The sequence below is a fragment of the Oryctolagus cuniculus genome, chromosome 2, assembly GCF_051225735.1.
Source record: "Oryctolagus cuniculus isolate XC-2025 breed Fujian yellow rabbit chromosome 2, ASM5122573v1, whole genome shotgun sequence".
NCBI lineage: Eukaryota > Metazoa > Chordata > Mammalia > Lagomorpha > Leporidae > Oryctolagus > Oryctolagus cuniculus.
The window spans coordinates 105159451-105175060 of record NC_142868.1 but is presented as its reverse complement, the minus strand read 5'-3'; the positions used below and the strand labels follow the sequence as shown (position 1 = coordinate 105175060).

General features: G+C 43.8%; 1 protein-coding gene across 23 annotated transcripts in view; it reads left to right on the top strand.

Moving 5' to 3' along the window:
• LIMS1 (LIM zinc finger domain containing 1) overlaps positions 1-11361 on the top strand; it is a 151463-nt gene extending 140102 nt beyond the window's left edge. For 9 of the 23 annotated variants that reach the window (XM_089327422.1, XM_051834646.3, XM_008252946.5 and 6 more), the window contains 6 exons: positions 2746-2896; positions 3320-3412; positions 5010-5058; positions 6380-6455; positions 6649-6841; positions 8747-11361. In XM_089327422.1, coding sequence (XP_089183548.1) covers positions 2746-2896; positions 3320-3412; positions 5010-5058; positions 6380-6455; positions 6649-6796 — 517 coding nt within the window. In that variant the 3' untranslated portion in view covers positions 6797-6841; positions 8747-11361. The remainder of the gene's footprint in view (positions 1-2745; positions 2897-3319; positions 3413-5009; positions 5059-6379; positions 6456-6648; positions 6842-8746) is intronic. The other 14 variants (XM_089327423.1, XM_070068682.2, XM_070068686.2 and 11 more) reach the window with 3 other exon arrangements.
• The last annotated feature ends 4249 nt before the right edge of the window (positions 11362-15610 follow it).

The window sequence follows — 15610 nt, the reverse complement described above, 5'->3', positions numbered from 1 at the left end:
ATGTTGTGGCAGAGTGGGTTAAGCTGCCACTTGGGATGCATATGTCCCATATCTGAGTGCCAGTTTGAGTCCTGACTATTCCACTTCTGATCCAGCTCCCTGCCAGTGCACTTGGGGACAGCAAAGGATGGCTCCAGTACTCAAGTTCCTGCCTCCTGGCTTTGGCCATACCCAGCCCCAGTTTGTCGTGGCCACTTGGGGAGTGAACCAGTGGATGGAAAATCAATCAGTCTCTCTCTTTATTTCCCTGTCCCTCCCTCTCTCTCTCTCTCCACCTTTCACATAAATAAATGGATCTTTTTTTTTTTTTTTACAAAAATCAGGGTGTTATTTTAAAATATGGTAAATTACATTAGTTTTGCTTGATTTTTTTTTTTTTTTGCTTTCAAACTTTTATTTAACGAATATAAATTTCCAAAGTACAGCTTATGGATTACAATGGCTTCCCCCCCATAATGTCCCTCCCACCCGCAACCCTCCCCTTTCCTACTCCCTCTCCCCTTCCATTCACATCAAGATTCATTTTCGTTTCTCTTTATACACAGAAGATCAGTTTAGCATACATTAAGTAAAGATTTCAACAGTTTGCTCCCAGAGTTAGAAACATACCAGGGGATTCCAATTCAATCCCATCAAGGTGGCATGTACCAATGCCATCCCACCAGTCCCAGCGATCAATTTCTGTTCACAATCGATCACAATGATAGGACCAAGAACCAAAGGGATCACAGAAACAAGAATAGACTGTTGGATTTTAATGAAAGTTTGTTTTCAGCTTCACTTTTTATTCACTCATTTATTTCACATGTATTTTCTAAAAACCAACTTTTCTCAGGCAGTTTTGCTTGATTTTTTAAAAAGATTTATTTATATATTTGAAAGTCAGAGTTACACCGAGAGAGAGAGAGGTCTTCCATCGTTGGTTCATTCTCCAGTTGGCCGCAACGGCCGGAGCCGCATCGATCTGAAGCCAGGAGCCAGGAGCTTCTTCCAGGTCTCCCACGTGGGTGCAGGGGCCCAAGGACTTGGGTCATCTTCTACTGCCTTCCCAGGCCATAGCAGAGAGCTGAATTGGAAGTGGAACAGCTGTGTCTGGAACTGGTGTCCATATGGGATGCCAGCACTGTAGGCCAGGGCGTTGACCTGCTGTGCCACAGAGCTGGCCAGTTTTGCTTGATTTATACCCAAAGGGAATATACTCATTTGTTGTTGTCTTCAAAAGTCATGACAAATTGTTAGACATGAATTTTCTAATTTTGTTATCAGGTATAAAAACGTAATAGAGGGGCTGGCGCTGTGGCACAGTAGGTTAATCCTCCACCTGTGGTGCCAGCATCCTATATGAGCGCTGGTTCTAGAGCCAGCTGCTCCTCTTCTGATCCCGCTCCCTGCTATGGCCTGGGAAAGCAATGGAAGATGGCCCAAGCTATGGGCCCCTGCATCCACATGGGAGACCTGGAAGAAGCTCCTGGCTCCTATGTTTGGATAGGGTCAGCTCTTGCCATTGCAGCCATTTGGGGAGTGAACCAGCTGATGGAACACCTTTCTGTCTCTTTCTCTCCCTGTCTGTAACTCTACCTTTCAAATAAAAAGTAAATAAAAATTGGTGCCACAGCTCAATAAGCTAATCCTCCACCTAGCGGCGCCGGCACACCGGGTTCTAGTCCCGGTCGGGGCGCCGGATTCTGTCCCGGTTGCCCCTCTTCCAGGCCAGCTCTCTGCTGTGGCCAGGGAGTGCAGTGGAGGATGGCCCAAGTGCTTGGGCCCTGCACCCCATGGGAGACCAGGAGGAAGCACCTGGCTCCTGCCATCGGATCAGCGCGGCCATTGGAGGTTGAACCAACAGCAAAGGAAGACCTTTCTCTCTGTCTGTCTCTCTCACTGTCCACTCTGCCTGTCAAAAAAATAAATAAATAAATAAATTTTTTTAAAAGTAAATAAAAATCTTTAAGAAAACTTAATGAAAAAAGATGTGTTTATATAGTTAGTGTATGAGCCTCCATGCTAAATAATAGTAGGGAGGAAGGAGAGGCCACAGGACAAAGACTGGAGGACAGTTTGTGGTGTAAGTTCACCACCTCAGCTTCTGTGGTTGAATTACCAGTTTGTACCTGTTCTCGTTTTCTTGCCTGTCCTTCCTCCGCGGGAGTCTTCTCTGTAGGGAATGATTTAAAACAAATGAAATTCACACAGGCCCATTTGATTGATTGCGGGCAATCTCTGGCTTAATACTTGCACAAAACAATAGGTAAGCATTTGGAGAAGGAAAATTCTGGGCTATGTTCTGCTTGTTTTCCGTCGATCTAAGGTTGTAAGTTCTTAACAGGTTGTGACAATTTAAATAATTATTAGTAAATACAGTTGGCCTCCTCATTCCTTGGTTAGTTTGGAAAGGCAGAATTACTGAGCTGGTCTTCAGCAGTGACTCGTTTCTGTAGTTTTCTGCAGACAGACAGGAGCCCTGAAATACAATGTGACAGATGACAAGGAAATGGTCAATGGGACTGCTATAATGGTGTGTGTGTGTCCTATTCTTGTGTCTTCCTATCACAGGTTACTGATGTCTTGGTAACAGTCTCAAACCTACTGAAGGCTATTAATTCAAGTTACTCTGGTCATCTCTAACAGGAGAACAAGACATTTCACAGAAATTATTTTAGTAGTATCTGGAAAGTGTGCTGGCCACACTGATGGCCTGTTTTTCTCTACTAGTCATACTCTATTGGATGTCTTTCTTGTGGACAGGAAGGAGCTGACTGCTGACGCCCGGGAGCTGAAAGGGGAACTGTACTGCTTGCCTTGCCATGATAAGATGGGGGTCCCCATCTGTGGTGCCTGCCGACGGCCCATCGAAGGGCGTGTGGTGAATGCCATGGGCAAGCAGTGGCATGTGGAGGTGAGAGCAGGAACCAGCACTTTGGCATTTCTGTGGTTTGGCTGTGCCAGCAAGATTAGGAGGGTTTAAAAGGCCACATTGTGACATATTTAGAGACAGCTGACTTTGTAGAAAGTGAAGAGCGGAGAACTGCTTTGTGATGGTCAATAACGGTGCAGGACGTGCACTTGGTTAAGTCCTCCTTGAGGCTCTCTGTATGTAGCAGCGGCCCCTCCCTAAGACATCCCGCTGAGCTGTTCTTCTTGTGTTGTTTGCGGGGAGGCCGTGTCTAAGAGTACCTGTCAGAGACTCAGACTGGAAGTGTTCCGGGAGGACTCATGTTACTGTTACATGTTACTGTTTACGCACATAGAGACCTTGGGGCTGCTTCATTAGATGAATGAAATATGGCAATTAAAGTGACCTACAGCAATTTCTTTCCAGCATTTTGTTTGTGCCAAGTGTGAGAAACCGTTTCTTGGACATCGCCATTATGAGAGGAAAGGGCTGGCATATTGTGAAACGCACTATAACCAGGTATTGATTATACTTACTTGTACTGTTGGACACTAGATAGACTTCTATGAATTTACACTTGCCAACACTTTAGCTTCAAGGAAGTATCTTTCTAGAAAATGTACTTTGATCTACAGAGATTTTGTTTTTATGTTTTCATTTGGGAAATAATTTCAGATTCATACAAAGAAAACTTACATACCTTTTACTCAGACTCACTATTCGATTCATGATTTGCATGCGTTTGGTCTTATTATGTCAAAACACACCCCTATATACACATACCTTTTTGAAAAGTTTGTATTTATTTGAGAGGCAGAGAGACAGAGCAAGGCTCCATCCTCTGATTCACTCTCCCAATGCTTGGAGTGACCAGGGTTAGGCCAGGCTGAAGCTAGGAGCCAGGAAGGCCATCTCCGTCTCCCTGTGGGTGGCAAGAACTCAGGTCCCTGAGCCATTATCTGCTGCTCTGAGCTGCATTAGCAGAAAGCCTAATTAGAAGCTCTAAATTGCTAGAACTCAAACCAGGCACTCTGATACAGGATGTGGGCATCCTAAACAGTGACTTAATGTGCTACACTACAATACCCACTCCCACAACACCTCTGTATACAAATATTTGTTTGCATATGTACAAACACATACATAGCTTCCGTTCTTAAGCATTTGACAATTCCATCACAGTCCTTTATCCTTAAATACTTCCGTGTGTATTTCCCAAGAAGACAGAATTCTCTTACACAGCTGTAATTGTCAGTGTTGATTCAGTATTTTAGTTCACTTATTCTAATTTTTTCCTTTGCCCCAATAGTGTCATTATAGATGTTTTTTCCTACTTCAAGACTGGACCCAGCCTAGGTTTGTCATGTTTCTTTAGTCTCCTTACGTCTGGAGCATTTGCAGGCCCTTTTTTGGTTTTTGTTAACACTGACTTTAAGAGTACATAGACAACTTTTCAGATGGGTGTCTACACTGGTCCGGTGCAGCTACACTGAGGTTGTATGCTCAAGGTTGGAACACATGCAGGGGTACCGTGTGCTGTGTCCTACTCAGGGCCTCTACTCTGGGTCCTCCAGTCCCTCTCCTCCCGTTAGCGATCCCGAGGGCCCATGCTGGATGATGTCATCACTCTGAGTTACTGTGTCCCCCTTCCCAAGTTAGTAATGATAGTCACTTTATACCAGGTCAGTTTTCCTCCCCAAAACTCCACTCATGGTTCCCGCCTGCCTGGCTGATGATGTTTCTGCAGCCTTACCCTTGGCACTCTGGCTGAGCAATAGCCCGTTTTCCTCCTGTGTCTAACCTTACTCACTTACCTAATGCTTATCCGTATGGACTCACAAAGTCCTGTATTTTTCCTTAATTATTTTTGTTCTCAAAGTGCCATCGAGAAAGTGTTTTTTAGGTGATGAAAAGTAAATTATTTTCATTGTACGAAGTGAAAAAACTTAGTGAACTTGTACTAACTTTCTCTGATAATGGCAAGTTCTGGATGAGGTCGACATTTTCTCTGTTTAATTAAGCACTAGAGAGTACTGAAATTGTATTAGATTATCCTTGTCCTGAAACTTAATTGTAATACACCCTGAACCTTGACCTCTTTGTTTTTCCTTTGCAGTTATTTGGTGATGTTTGTTTCCACTGCAACCGTGTTATAGAAGGTGATGGTGAGTGTCTGTGGGTGTTAACATGGCCGTGTTTTGACACAGAACAGCTGGGTCATGTGAAAACTGAAAGAGGTTAATGGTCCCTCTTGTTTGGAGTGTGATCATTATCAGCTACCTTTGCTGTGTCTCTGGCGTGTTTCCCAGAGCATGAGGTGACATCATCTCAGAATCGGATTCCTTCCTCCTTTATGGTGATAGAAACTGCTCCTGACTGACCCAAAGACCTGTTGGAGTTGCCAGTTCATGGAGGCTTTCGGACCACGTTTATTAGGGCTATGAGGAAGGCGCTCGAGCCCTGCCCGTGCTGTGACCTGGCGGTTCGCGCCCGTGTTGCTAGGACTTCCCACCCTGCACGGCAGTGCCCAGGCGGGGCTGGCTGGCTGCACTGCCGCGGGAAGGAAGCAGCTGTGTGTGCTCAGTCACGAGCACAGTTCTGCCCGAGACTTCCTGGCAGAGTTTGAAACAATCCTGTTTTCAGTGCGCCTCCTGGTTCTCAGCAGACATCACCCAACCCAGGAAGTGCGGCCCGAAACACTGCACAGGTGCGGCTTGTGAGAAGGTCAGTGCAGGAAAACCGTCTGCAGTGCCGCGGAAGATAAAACTCGGCTCGCTCCTGCAGAGGCAGTGGAGAGGTGAAGGGAGCCTTCAAGGAAGCGCTTTTCTCATGTTAGCTTTAGAGGAAGGGCTCCTGCCAACAATTTCATGTCTGGATTTTCCTAAAAATACACTCTGCAGACTCTGTTGGACCAGTGGCAGCAGGGACTGCGACGTGACTGAGTGATGGTCTAAGGTGCCGTGCAAGGAAAGCTCTTCTGGGTGGCACCGTGCACGTGGGTGGGGCTCCCTTGTCCGCAGGGCGGGGGGGACAAGGTGGCAGACACATATATGTACCTCACAGGATGCCTAAGGGGAAAGTTGGCAATCACATTGACAAGCCCATAATAATCTTCTCTAAATGGATGCCTGAAGTCAGTGAAGACATAAGTGTTTGGGGTACGTGTGTACGTGTCTGTGTGTGTGTGTGTGTGTGTGTGTGTTTTAAAGAAAATGATGTGAAAAAAAAAAAAGTTCAAGAAATGGGTTGATTCAGTGCACTTCCGTTAATGACCCCGAGATTTTAGCTCTGTGAGTCTCTTGAGAGAAAATCTCTCAAGAAAGAGGTTCTTGAGTGCCTCCTCCAAGCGCAGCTGGCAATGGCCATGGCTCCCGGAGTTGAACATGCAAGCTCCCTGTGGCCATGGCTCCCGGAGTTGAACATGCAAGCTCCCTGCTCTCCATGGCAGTGTCTTCCAGTGACCAGGTCTCTCTGCTCTTTCTCTAGTGGTCTCTGCTCTTAACAAGGCCTGGTGCGTGAACTGCTTTGCCTGTTCCACCTGCAACACTAAGCTAACACTCAAGTAAGTCGATGGCTGGTCCCAGGTGAATCCTGAGACTGAAAACTTTGGGAAGACATTTTTTTAAAAACTACTCCCAGAATGAAAAACGTTGTTTAATTTATTTCTCCTTTCTCTTCAGCCCTTCTGAAAGTAAAGGTTCTTCCTTTAACTGTTTGCTATTCTTTCTTCTGTTCCTTCTTTGTCCTACTCAAAGGGATAAATTTGTTGAAATTGATCTAAAGCCAGTCTGCAAACACTGTTATGAGAAAATGCCAGAAGAATTTAAGAGGCGACTTGCCAGACGGGAGAGAGAAGCAAAGGATAAGGACAAGCAGAAAAAGAAAAAGCCAGTCTGTTTGTAAACTTTTCTATCCCTTCTGTCATCATTTTTGCTACTTTCCTCTTTGGTTAGTCCTTCAGAATGTGTTTTTTGTTCTGTTTCTTTCACTTTTTTTTTTTTCTTTTTGGTCTGTATGTGCAGCCGTCAGAGACCGGAATTCCAGGATCTGCCCTTATGCATGACTATGAACATGGTGACACTTTGGCTGAGGTCTGCACTGATCACCAGCTGTGCTCATGTCTTTCCCTCGGCCTGTACACTCACTCGCCTTTCATTTATTTATTTATTTTTAATTACAATACATCAGAGAGGACTTTTCTTTCAAGGGGAAGAATTCCTGTCTCTTAACAGAGAGTAGGAGAAGTTTTAAAATATTTTAGTCTAATAACACAGCTTTTAAAGTCCTGGTCTTTGGTTTTTTGGCTGAAGACATTTAACTGATAAATCGTAAATATTGTTTGATGTTTTAAAAAAGTGCATGTGTTTGAAGTTCTGTATTCTTTCAGCATGTTTTGTATCCAAGCCAAGTCTTATCTCATTGTCGTACATACCTACTCTTACGGTGTTGCTATATGTCCCTTCACACAGTGCCTATATGCCACTGTTTATGAATTCATTTCCTTGATGTCTTCAAACTCTCTTGTTCCTGGTATTTTTTAAAAAACACTTATTTATATATTTGAAAGGCAGAGTTAGAGAGAAGAAAAGGAGGGAGGGAGGAACATTTTCCATCTACTGGTTCACTCCCCAAATGGCCACAACAGCCTAGGCTGCCCCAGTTGGAAGGCAGGAGCCAGGGTCTCCCACATGGGTGGCAGGGATCCAAGTACTTGGGCCATCTTCTGCTGCTATCCCATTTGTCCATTAGTAGGAAGTTGGATTAGACGTGGAGCAGCTGGGACTCAAGCAGGCATTCCAGGAGGGGATGCTGGTGTCACAAGCAGTGCATTAACTCACTGTACCACAACGCCAGCCCTGAAGAATGCATGAAAGCTTGGACCAGACGTATTAGATGACAGTGTACCTCTGAACGTTTCCACAAACTCTCCCTAAGTGCAATTTCACAGACAATGAACAAGTTATAAAATGTGTATTTAGTTCAAAACTAAAGGGTCTGAATTCCAGCAGTGCTAACTCACTGTGCTTTCCTGCTGGAAGTGCATTACAGATGCGGCTGAGATGGGCTGTCTTCCCCAGGACAGCTTGGTCAGATGCGGCTGAGATGGGCTGTCTTCCCCAGGACAGCTTGGTCAGATGCGGCTGAGATGGGCTGTCTTCCCCAGGACAGCTTGGTCAGATGCGGCTGAGATGGGCTGTCTTCCCCAGGACAGCTTGGTCAGATGCGGTGAGATGGGCTGTCTTCCCCAGGACAGCTTGGTCAGATGCGGCTGAGATGGGCTGTCTTCCCCAGGACAGCTTGGTCAGATGCATTCAAAGTGTGTATTGCTCTGCTTTAAAGAGCGGGTGGAGCAGGTGTCAGAGGCCACGGTGCAGGCGCCACGTGGGATTCCCACATCCCACACGGGCGTGCTTGGGTTCAGGTCCTGATTCCACTTGCTCAAGTACTGGGGTCCTTGCCTCCCCTGGGAGAGACCTGGCCTGAGGGACTTTGTGCTGGCCCAGCCCTAGGTGTTACAGGGGTTCCTTAACGTGCTCTCATGGCCCTTAGATTGTGGTTTACTCTACTTCCTAAATTATGTCTACATTGGGTTTCTCTTTACTTAGCACTGAGTGAAATGTAATGTAAATTATTATTCTGTGTTACACAGATAAGCGATCCCATTGTTAGGGGACAGTTTTTAATACTATGAATTTTTTTACGTTTACCACAGAAAGAATTTAAGGTTGGAATTACAGTTCTTTACTAACAGGAATGTAGATGCTACCATATAGTGCTATTAAGAAACATTTTTACATCTGTGTTGAATCCGTTTCCACTAATTTGTCTTTTTTATGTAATTATTATCTTTAGGAATAAATTTGTGGAGTTTGACATGAAGCCAGTCTGCAAGAAGTGCTATGAGAAATTTCCACTGGAACTCAAGAAAAGACTTAAGAAACTAGCTGAAACCTTAGGAAGGAAGTAACTTCCTTGATTTTATTTTTTCTCTTCTATGCAAAGATAAAAGATTACTAACATGACTTAACTTGATCTGCCCTTACTTAAAGCTATAGCTCTGAGCAGTTGAGAGTGAAGAACACTTATATGAATGATTCTCATCTCTTTTTTTCTGATTAAAAAAAGTTATATTTAAATGCTGATGAAATCAAGATCTGCCTTTGTTAACTGTTGTCAGTGTTGACTTGTAGATGATACATGATCAAATGTTAAATTTCAGTTTAGGACCACCAAATTAAATATAATTTTTTAAATGAAAGAAATCAGTTTTTATATATCCAGATAAAAAATAATATAAGCATTTTACTTTGTATTAAAAAGAAAATTACTTCCAACTGCTTTTGGGGAAGATAGAAGGAAGAATAATGAACCAAGAAAAATGAGTCCTAAACAGTCTCAGTGTGTGTAGTTTATCGGACCAGTAGCTGTAACAATGAATGCATACATTACTAAGGAAAGAAAAAAGGTGTGTTCAGAACTACTTGATTCTATTCTTTTGTTACATGGAGTAATTATTATGCTTAGTTTTATATTTTGTTCTTGTGAACCTCACCTTGGTATGATTGCTTAGCACATTAGTTATAGCTAGCCATCAGTATGTCTTTGAGAATTTTGTGCAAAAAAAATTATACAAGGCCTTTGAAAATACTGCTTCCTTTACAATATTGGAAAAATTAAGTATTTTTTAATGTATTACAGCAATTGTACGTCTAAGTTTAACGTCAAACATGTAGTCTTAGAATAGGACATGGAATTAAATTTTATGTGGCTTGTAATGTGTCACCTGGAGGAGGTAGATGATATGTATGTATTGGTCATGTTGCTTTTGTAACCGTGCTAACATGTATGCTTTATATATGTAATCAGTCTTGCTTTGCCTTAAAAAATGCATACTTTAATCAGGAATTCTAGCTGTTTCCTACAATGCCAACTAAAAATTAAGTGCATTGGTGAGATCTGTAGACCCAAATTCATTTATCGCAGCTGTCATAAAAATACGAAAATGTTTTTCCTGTTTCTTGGGGAAACACATTGAAATTAATTCCTATCGTCTCAGTGGATGAGAGTGATGCTGATATGTGTTTTAGGTTTTCCGTTTCAAATATCATGACTCATTGGATTTTATTTGCTGTAACTGGGAGATATAAATGCCACTTATTAATGGAAGCAGGATGTTAAGTCTGATTGTCGGTCAGAACTAGGGAACGACCCTGTTGTATAAATGGCTGATCCTGAAGCGTCTGGACATTCTTTCTGGGCAACTTGTCAGCAAAGCTTCATGAACATTTCGAAGTGTTGCTGCTGCTGCTGTTTAAGCAGAAAGTTGCTGAGAGAGACTTTTAAGGGAAATTTTTTTTCCAAAAATCACAGAAACCTTGTTTTGCCATTAAAGAAAAATCTCAGGATGCTAATACTCTGCCATTAAAATACATGTATGCATGCTTTTAAAAAATATTTGTGCGTGTGCTTTTCAGATTAAATTCTATTTTTATTTTCTGAAAACATAACCAATTACATTATTTTTTTAGTGTTCTTTTAGAGTTAAAAGAACTGTCATAGGTGATTGAAAATAAACAATATATAGTCTAAGAATGTATGTGTAATTTAGAATGGTCATTTGACAGTAAAAAGCAAAAACCTTCCAGTGTGCCTTTGTCAGCTAATATGACCAACCAGCATTGAACACCTTTAAAGTATTTATTAAATATTATACCCTGGGTATAGGCAAAATAGGACAGGGTTTGCCAGTACTGGGTCATGACATTAAATTCTTATATAACCCTATACCGAAACCAGAAGCACTTACATGAATTCCAAGTACTGCAGCAAAGCAAGCATTTACATTTATGCTTAATGAAGATGCCTGGGCTGAACGCATCTGCCTTATGCAGCCCAGCATCTCCTGTAGCCAGGAGTCCCACTGCTGTCTTTGCTCAGTGCTGTTTCCTGACAGCTGGCCTCGGAGGCCTGGGACACCCGCGGAGAGTAACCTCGTACGGTGCTCTCTTGTAGGGGTATCATTGGAGCCATTGTACATGGGAAAGAAGAAGGGGAAAAGGTCTATACGAAATGGAAGACGAACTTGGTCTAGACCATAGTATGTACCATGGAGTGTACCCTGGCTACTGACAACCCCAGGCCAGTCAACATCTCTTTATTTAAAGTCCTACAGGACAGTCTGAAGCAATTCGTTGTTCTTACCCAGTTGTTAAGTACTCTTGTTCTTAGGAAGCCTGGGGTAGTCAGGGAAATTGGTACAAGAAAGCCTTAGTAACCCTCAGCCAAAGTCGTACATCATTTTGCTTCACCAACTTGCCAAATAGCCATTTCCAAGTGAAGGAAAATTTAAGGTCAGCATACAGCGTTCTTGGGTTTCATTTTATATTGTAAGCCCAATGCAGGGAACTACATCAACCGTTACAATATACTCTTGGTGCTTAATAAATGTTCATAATTATTAACAATAACCTGTTGTGTAGTGTTAATTTGAATGGCATCTATCTATCTCTCTTTCTCTATATATATATCTAATGTATGTAAGTGTCCATGTATATAATAGAAACATATATGAATGGGAGAAAGAACGGTGGTGGAGTCTTCCACTATTCAGTGTGAATGCTGACTGCTAAAACATTCTTCATGAGGGGCCAGCACTGCGGCGCAGAGGGTTAAAGCCCTGGCCTGAAGCACTGGCATCCCATATGGGTGCCAGTTCTAGTCCCAGCTGCTCCTCTTCTGATCCAGCTCTCTGCTATGGCCTGGGAAAGCAGTAGAAGGTGGCCCACGTGCTTGGGTCCCTGCACCTGTGTGGGAGACCCAGAAGAAGCTCCTGGCTCCTGGCTTCAGATTGGCGCAACTCCGGCCATTGCGGCCATCTGGGGAGTGAACCAGTGGATGGAAGACCTCTCTCTCTGTCTCTACCTCTCTCTGTGTAACTCTATCTTTCAAATAAATAAAAATAAATCTTTAAAAAAAATTCTTCATGAAGGATATACGTGTCTTCATACACACCCAGCAAGCCTGAGTCATCGCAGTGTTTGGTCCTCCCTTAATTCTTGACTTACCTTCAGTGTGGAGGTTCCTGGCTCTGTCAGAATGGGGTCTTGCATTACTTTTGCTCCCCTAGGAAGGTGAGCCAGGCCATTGTGCCTCCATGAAATGGGACAAGCCTGGGGATGGGAGAGTGCAGGGGCATTAAGGAGGGAGGGAGGGCTTCCTAGAGGAGCTGGATCAAGAGAGATGAACAGATACTGGGCAGAGGAGGCAGCCAGGGATGCAGGGCCTGGGGTCTCCTCCATGGCCCGTGTTCCCCATCACCCTCTGTCCAGGCTCTGGAGCTAGTAACCAGTTGACTTCAGTTTTTCCCTCCCCACAGCCTGAAGCCGCCCCAGATCTCACCACTGCAGACTCCATCACCTCAGCTGGCCTTCTGACTGGCAGCCCCAGCTTGGCCACCCCGTGTGACGTCTGCCTTCTCTCAGGGTCAGCACACGTCCACACAGAACGGTCTTTTCCACCTCTTGACCGACTCCCTGGTCACAAGAGCACCCTTCTCACTTGTGAGACTCAGCTCCAATGTCACTGCATTTGTAAACTCTTCCCTGATTTCTTCAAGCACCGTTGGTCACTTTCCTTGTTCCACTAGGTCTTTGCACTTGACCTCTGACGTAGCAGTTAAGGCATGCAATGTAAAGATCTGCTTCCGTTCCCGCTGGAAGGTTGGCTCCTGGGCGACGGGATGAGGTTGTTTGTGGAGAGTGAACCAGTAGATGGAAGACCTCTCTGTGTCTCTAGCTCTCTCTGTAACTCTGTCTTTCAAATAAATAAAAAATAAAATAAAGTGAATTCTAGAAGAGGGTGTGTCTGGGGCCACTCAATTCATGATCTGAATAAGCTTTAAGGTTTGCGAAGTCACAGTACTGTATTTGGAACACAGCTGAAAAAAATCTCATTTCTAGAAATATGTTACTGATTCGGTATAGGTCTTAATTTCTAAAATACTAGAGATGGGCATGATGAAAAGAGTTTATTAAAAGGAAATTCTTTTGCCACATATTCAGATGTGATTATGAGGATTATTTTAGCTCAAACAAATTAAGTATTTTGAAAATTACTCGTATACCACTTCCCACTCAATAATCCACCTCCTCTGAAATCCCTGCTTACTTAGGATGTGCTATTCTTGAACATTAATCTCTATTTCTGAAACTTTTTTTAAGATTTATTCTATTTACTTGAAAGACAGAGTTACAGAGAAGGAGACAGAGAGAGAGAGGTCTTCCATCCACTGGTTCGCTCCCCAGATGGCCGAAATGGCCAGAGCTGTGCCAATCCGAAGCCAGGAGCCAGGAGTTTCTTCTGGGTCTCCCACGTGGGTGCAGAGGCCCAAGGACTTGGTCTATCCTCTACTGCTTTCCCAGGTTACAGCAGAGAGCTGGATCGGAAGTGGAGCAGCTGGGACTAGAAACGGACCCATATGGAATGCGCCACAGCGCCAGCCCCTATTTCTGAAACTTTCACATAACTCTTTCCCAGTGTCAGAAGACAGCTAGGGTCTTTTAACTTTATATACCTGTAGCTGAGCTGAGCAGATGGACCCCGACCTGTGGGACAGAAGTGAGTAGCCCTGTGAACTCGCTGGAAACTGAACCAATTTTGAATCCACAGACTGTTGGCCGGCACTGTGGCTCACTCTGGCTAGTCCTCCACCTGCGGCACTGGCACTCTGGGTTCTAGTCCCGGTTGCTCCTCTTCCTGTTCAGTTCTCTGCTGTGGCCCGGGAGGGCAGTGGAGGATGGCCCAAGTCCTTGGGCCCTGCTCCCACATGGGAGACCAGGAGGAGGTACCTGGCTCCTGCCTTCGGATTGGCACAGCGTGCCAGCCATAGCGGCCGTTTTAGGGGTGAACCAATGGAAGAAAGACCTTTCTCTCTTAAAAAAAAAAAAAAGAAAGAAAAAAAAAGAAACCACAGACTGCAAAGAGGAGCTGGGAATTGTATCCTGAGCCTAACCAGATAGATGGTCAAAACAGCATCTACATTCTCCCTAGGATTTCATTTAGTGATTAAAAAAAATAAATTCACGATGTTGTACAGCCATCCCCACTGTCTACTTCCAAATTCCAGCAAGAGACCCCTTTCGTGTTAGCAATCGCAGGCTCTCCTAATTCCACCTCCACCCAGCCCCTGGCAACTACGAGTCCACTTCGTCTCTGATTTGCTTGCTCCTACTTGACTTCTCATATACATGGAATTATAAACTACGTGGGCTTTTGTGATTATTGCTTTCGCTTAATGCTCTCAAGGTTCATCCGTGTTGTATCAGTACTTTCATTCTTTTCGTGGCAGTATAACATTCGATGGTGTGGAGAGACCACCTTGCTTATCTGTTCTTCAGTACATGGACATCTTGGTTGTCTTCACCTTTGACTGATAAATAGTGCAGCTGAAAAATAAAAAAATCACATGGGCTGGTGCTGTGGTGTAGCGGGTAAAACTGCCGTCTGTGGCTCCAGCATCCTGTATGGGCGCCTATTCGTGTCCTGGATGTTCCACTTCCGATTCAGCTCTCTGCTGTGGCCTAGAAGAGCAGAAGATGGCCTAATTGCTTGGGCCCCAGCACCCACTGGGAGACCCGGAAGAAGCTCCTGGCTCCTGGCTTCAGATTGGCGCAGCTCCTGCCATTGTGGCCAACTGGGGAGTGAACCAACGGATGGAAGATATTCTCTCTCTCTCTCTCTCTCTCTCTCTCTCTCTTTCTCTTTCTCTTTCTCTTTCTCTTTCTCTTTCTCTTTCTCTCCCTCCCTCCCTTTCCTCACTCTGTAATTCTTTCAAATAAATAAATGTTTAAAAAAATTCACACAAAGTTTTATGTAGATATGTTTTCATGTAATTCATATACACAGATGTCATTGGTTTAAATAATGTTGTTTTATTTCTTTCACCAGTGTTGTGTAGTTTCCAGTCTACAAGCGTTTTACTTCTTTGGCTAAATTTATTCATAATTACTCTCCTTGAGATTATTGTAAATGGGATTGTTTTCTCAACTTTCGTTTCCACATTGTTCATTGCTCGTGCACTAGAGTACTGTAACGGGGAAAAAAGGAATTAAAAGTTTGTTTAGGTGCAAAAAGTTTTTGGAATCCATGCATTTTTTTTCATAATACACATTTCTAATGCCAGGGTTCTTCAAAAAGTACATGAAAATGTGGGGAAAAAACTATGCATGGATTTCAAAACTTTTTTAATCTAAGTCAATTTTCATAAAGACTTTGAAGTATTTTTATGTAAATAAACAACTGGATGGGGGGTATATGTATTGGCCTTATAGTGTACAACCTTATTTACCATTTTTTCTTAAAAGATTTTATTTATTTGAAAGGCAGAGAGATAGAGTTTCGATCTGCTGGTTCCCTCCCCAAATGGTCTTGCTGGTTGGGCCAAAACTCAGAGCCAGGAATTCCATCCTGCTCTCCCATGTCGTTGGCAGGGGTCCAAGTACATAGGTCACCTTTTGCTGCTTTCCCCGGGCGCATTAGCAGGAAGTGGGCCTGCCAGAATTCGAATGGGATGCCGCTGTCACAGGCCGTGGCTTAACCCTCTGTGCCACAACACTGGCCCCTGAACTCATTCATTCCTTCTGATAGTTTGGGGTTTTGTTAGTGGTGGTGGCTGCAAGGTGACCGGCACATAACAAATCTTCCCAGGCAGACAAATCA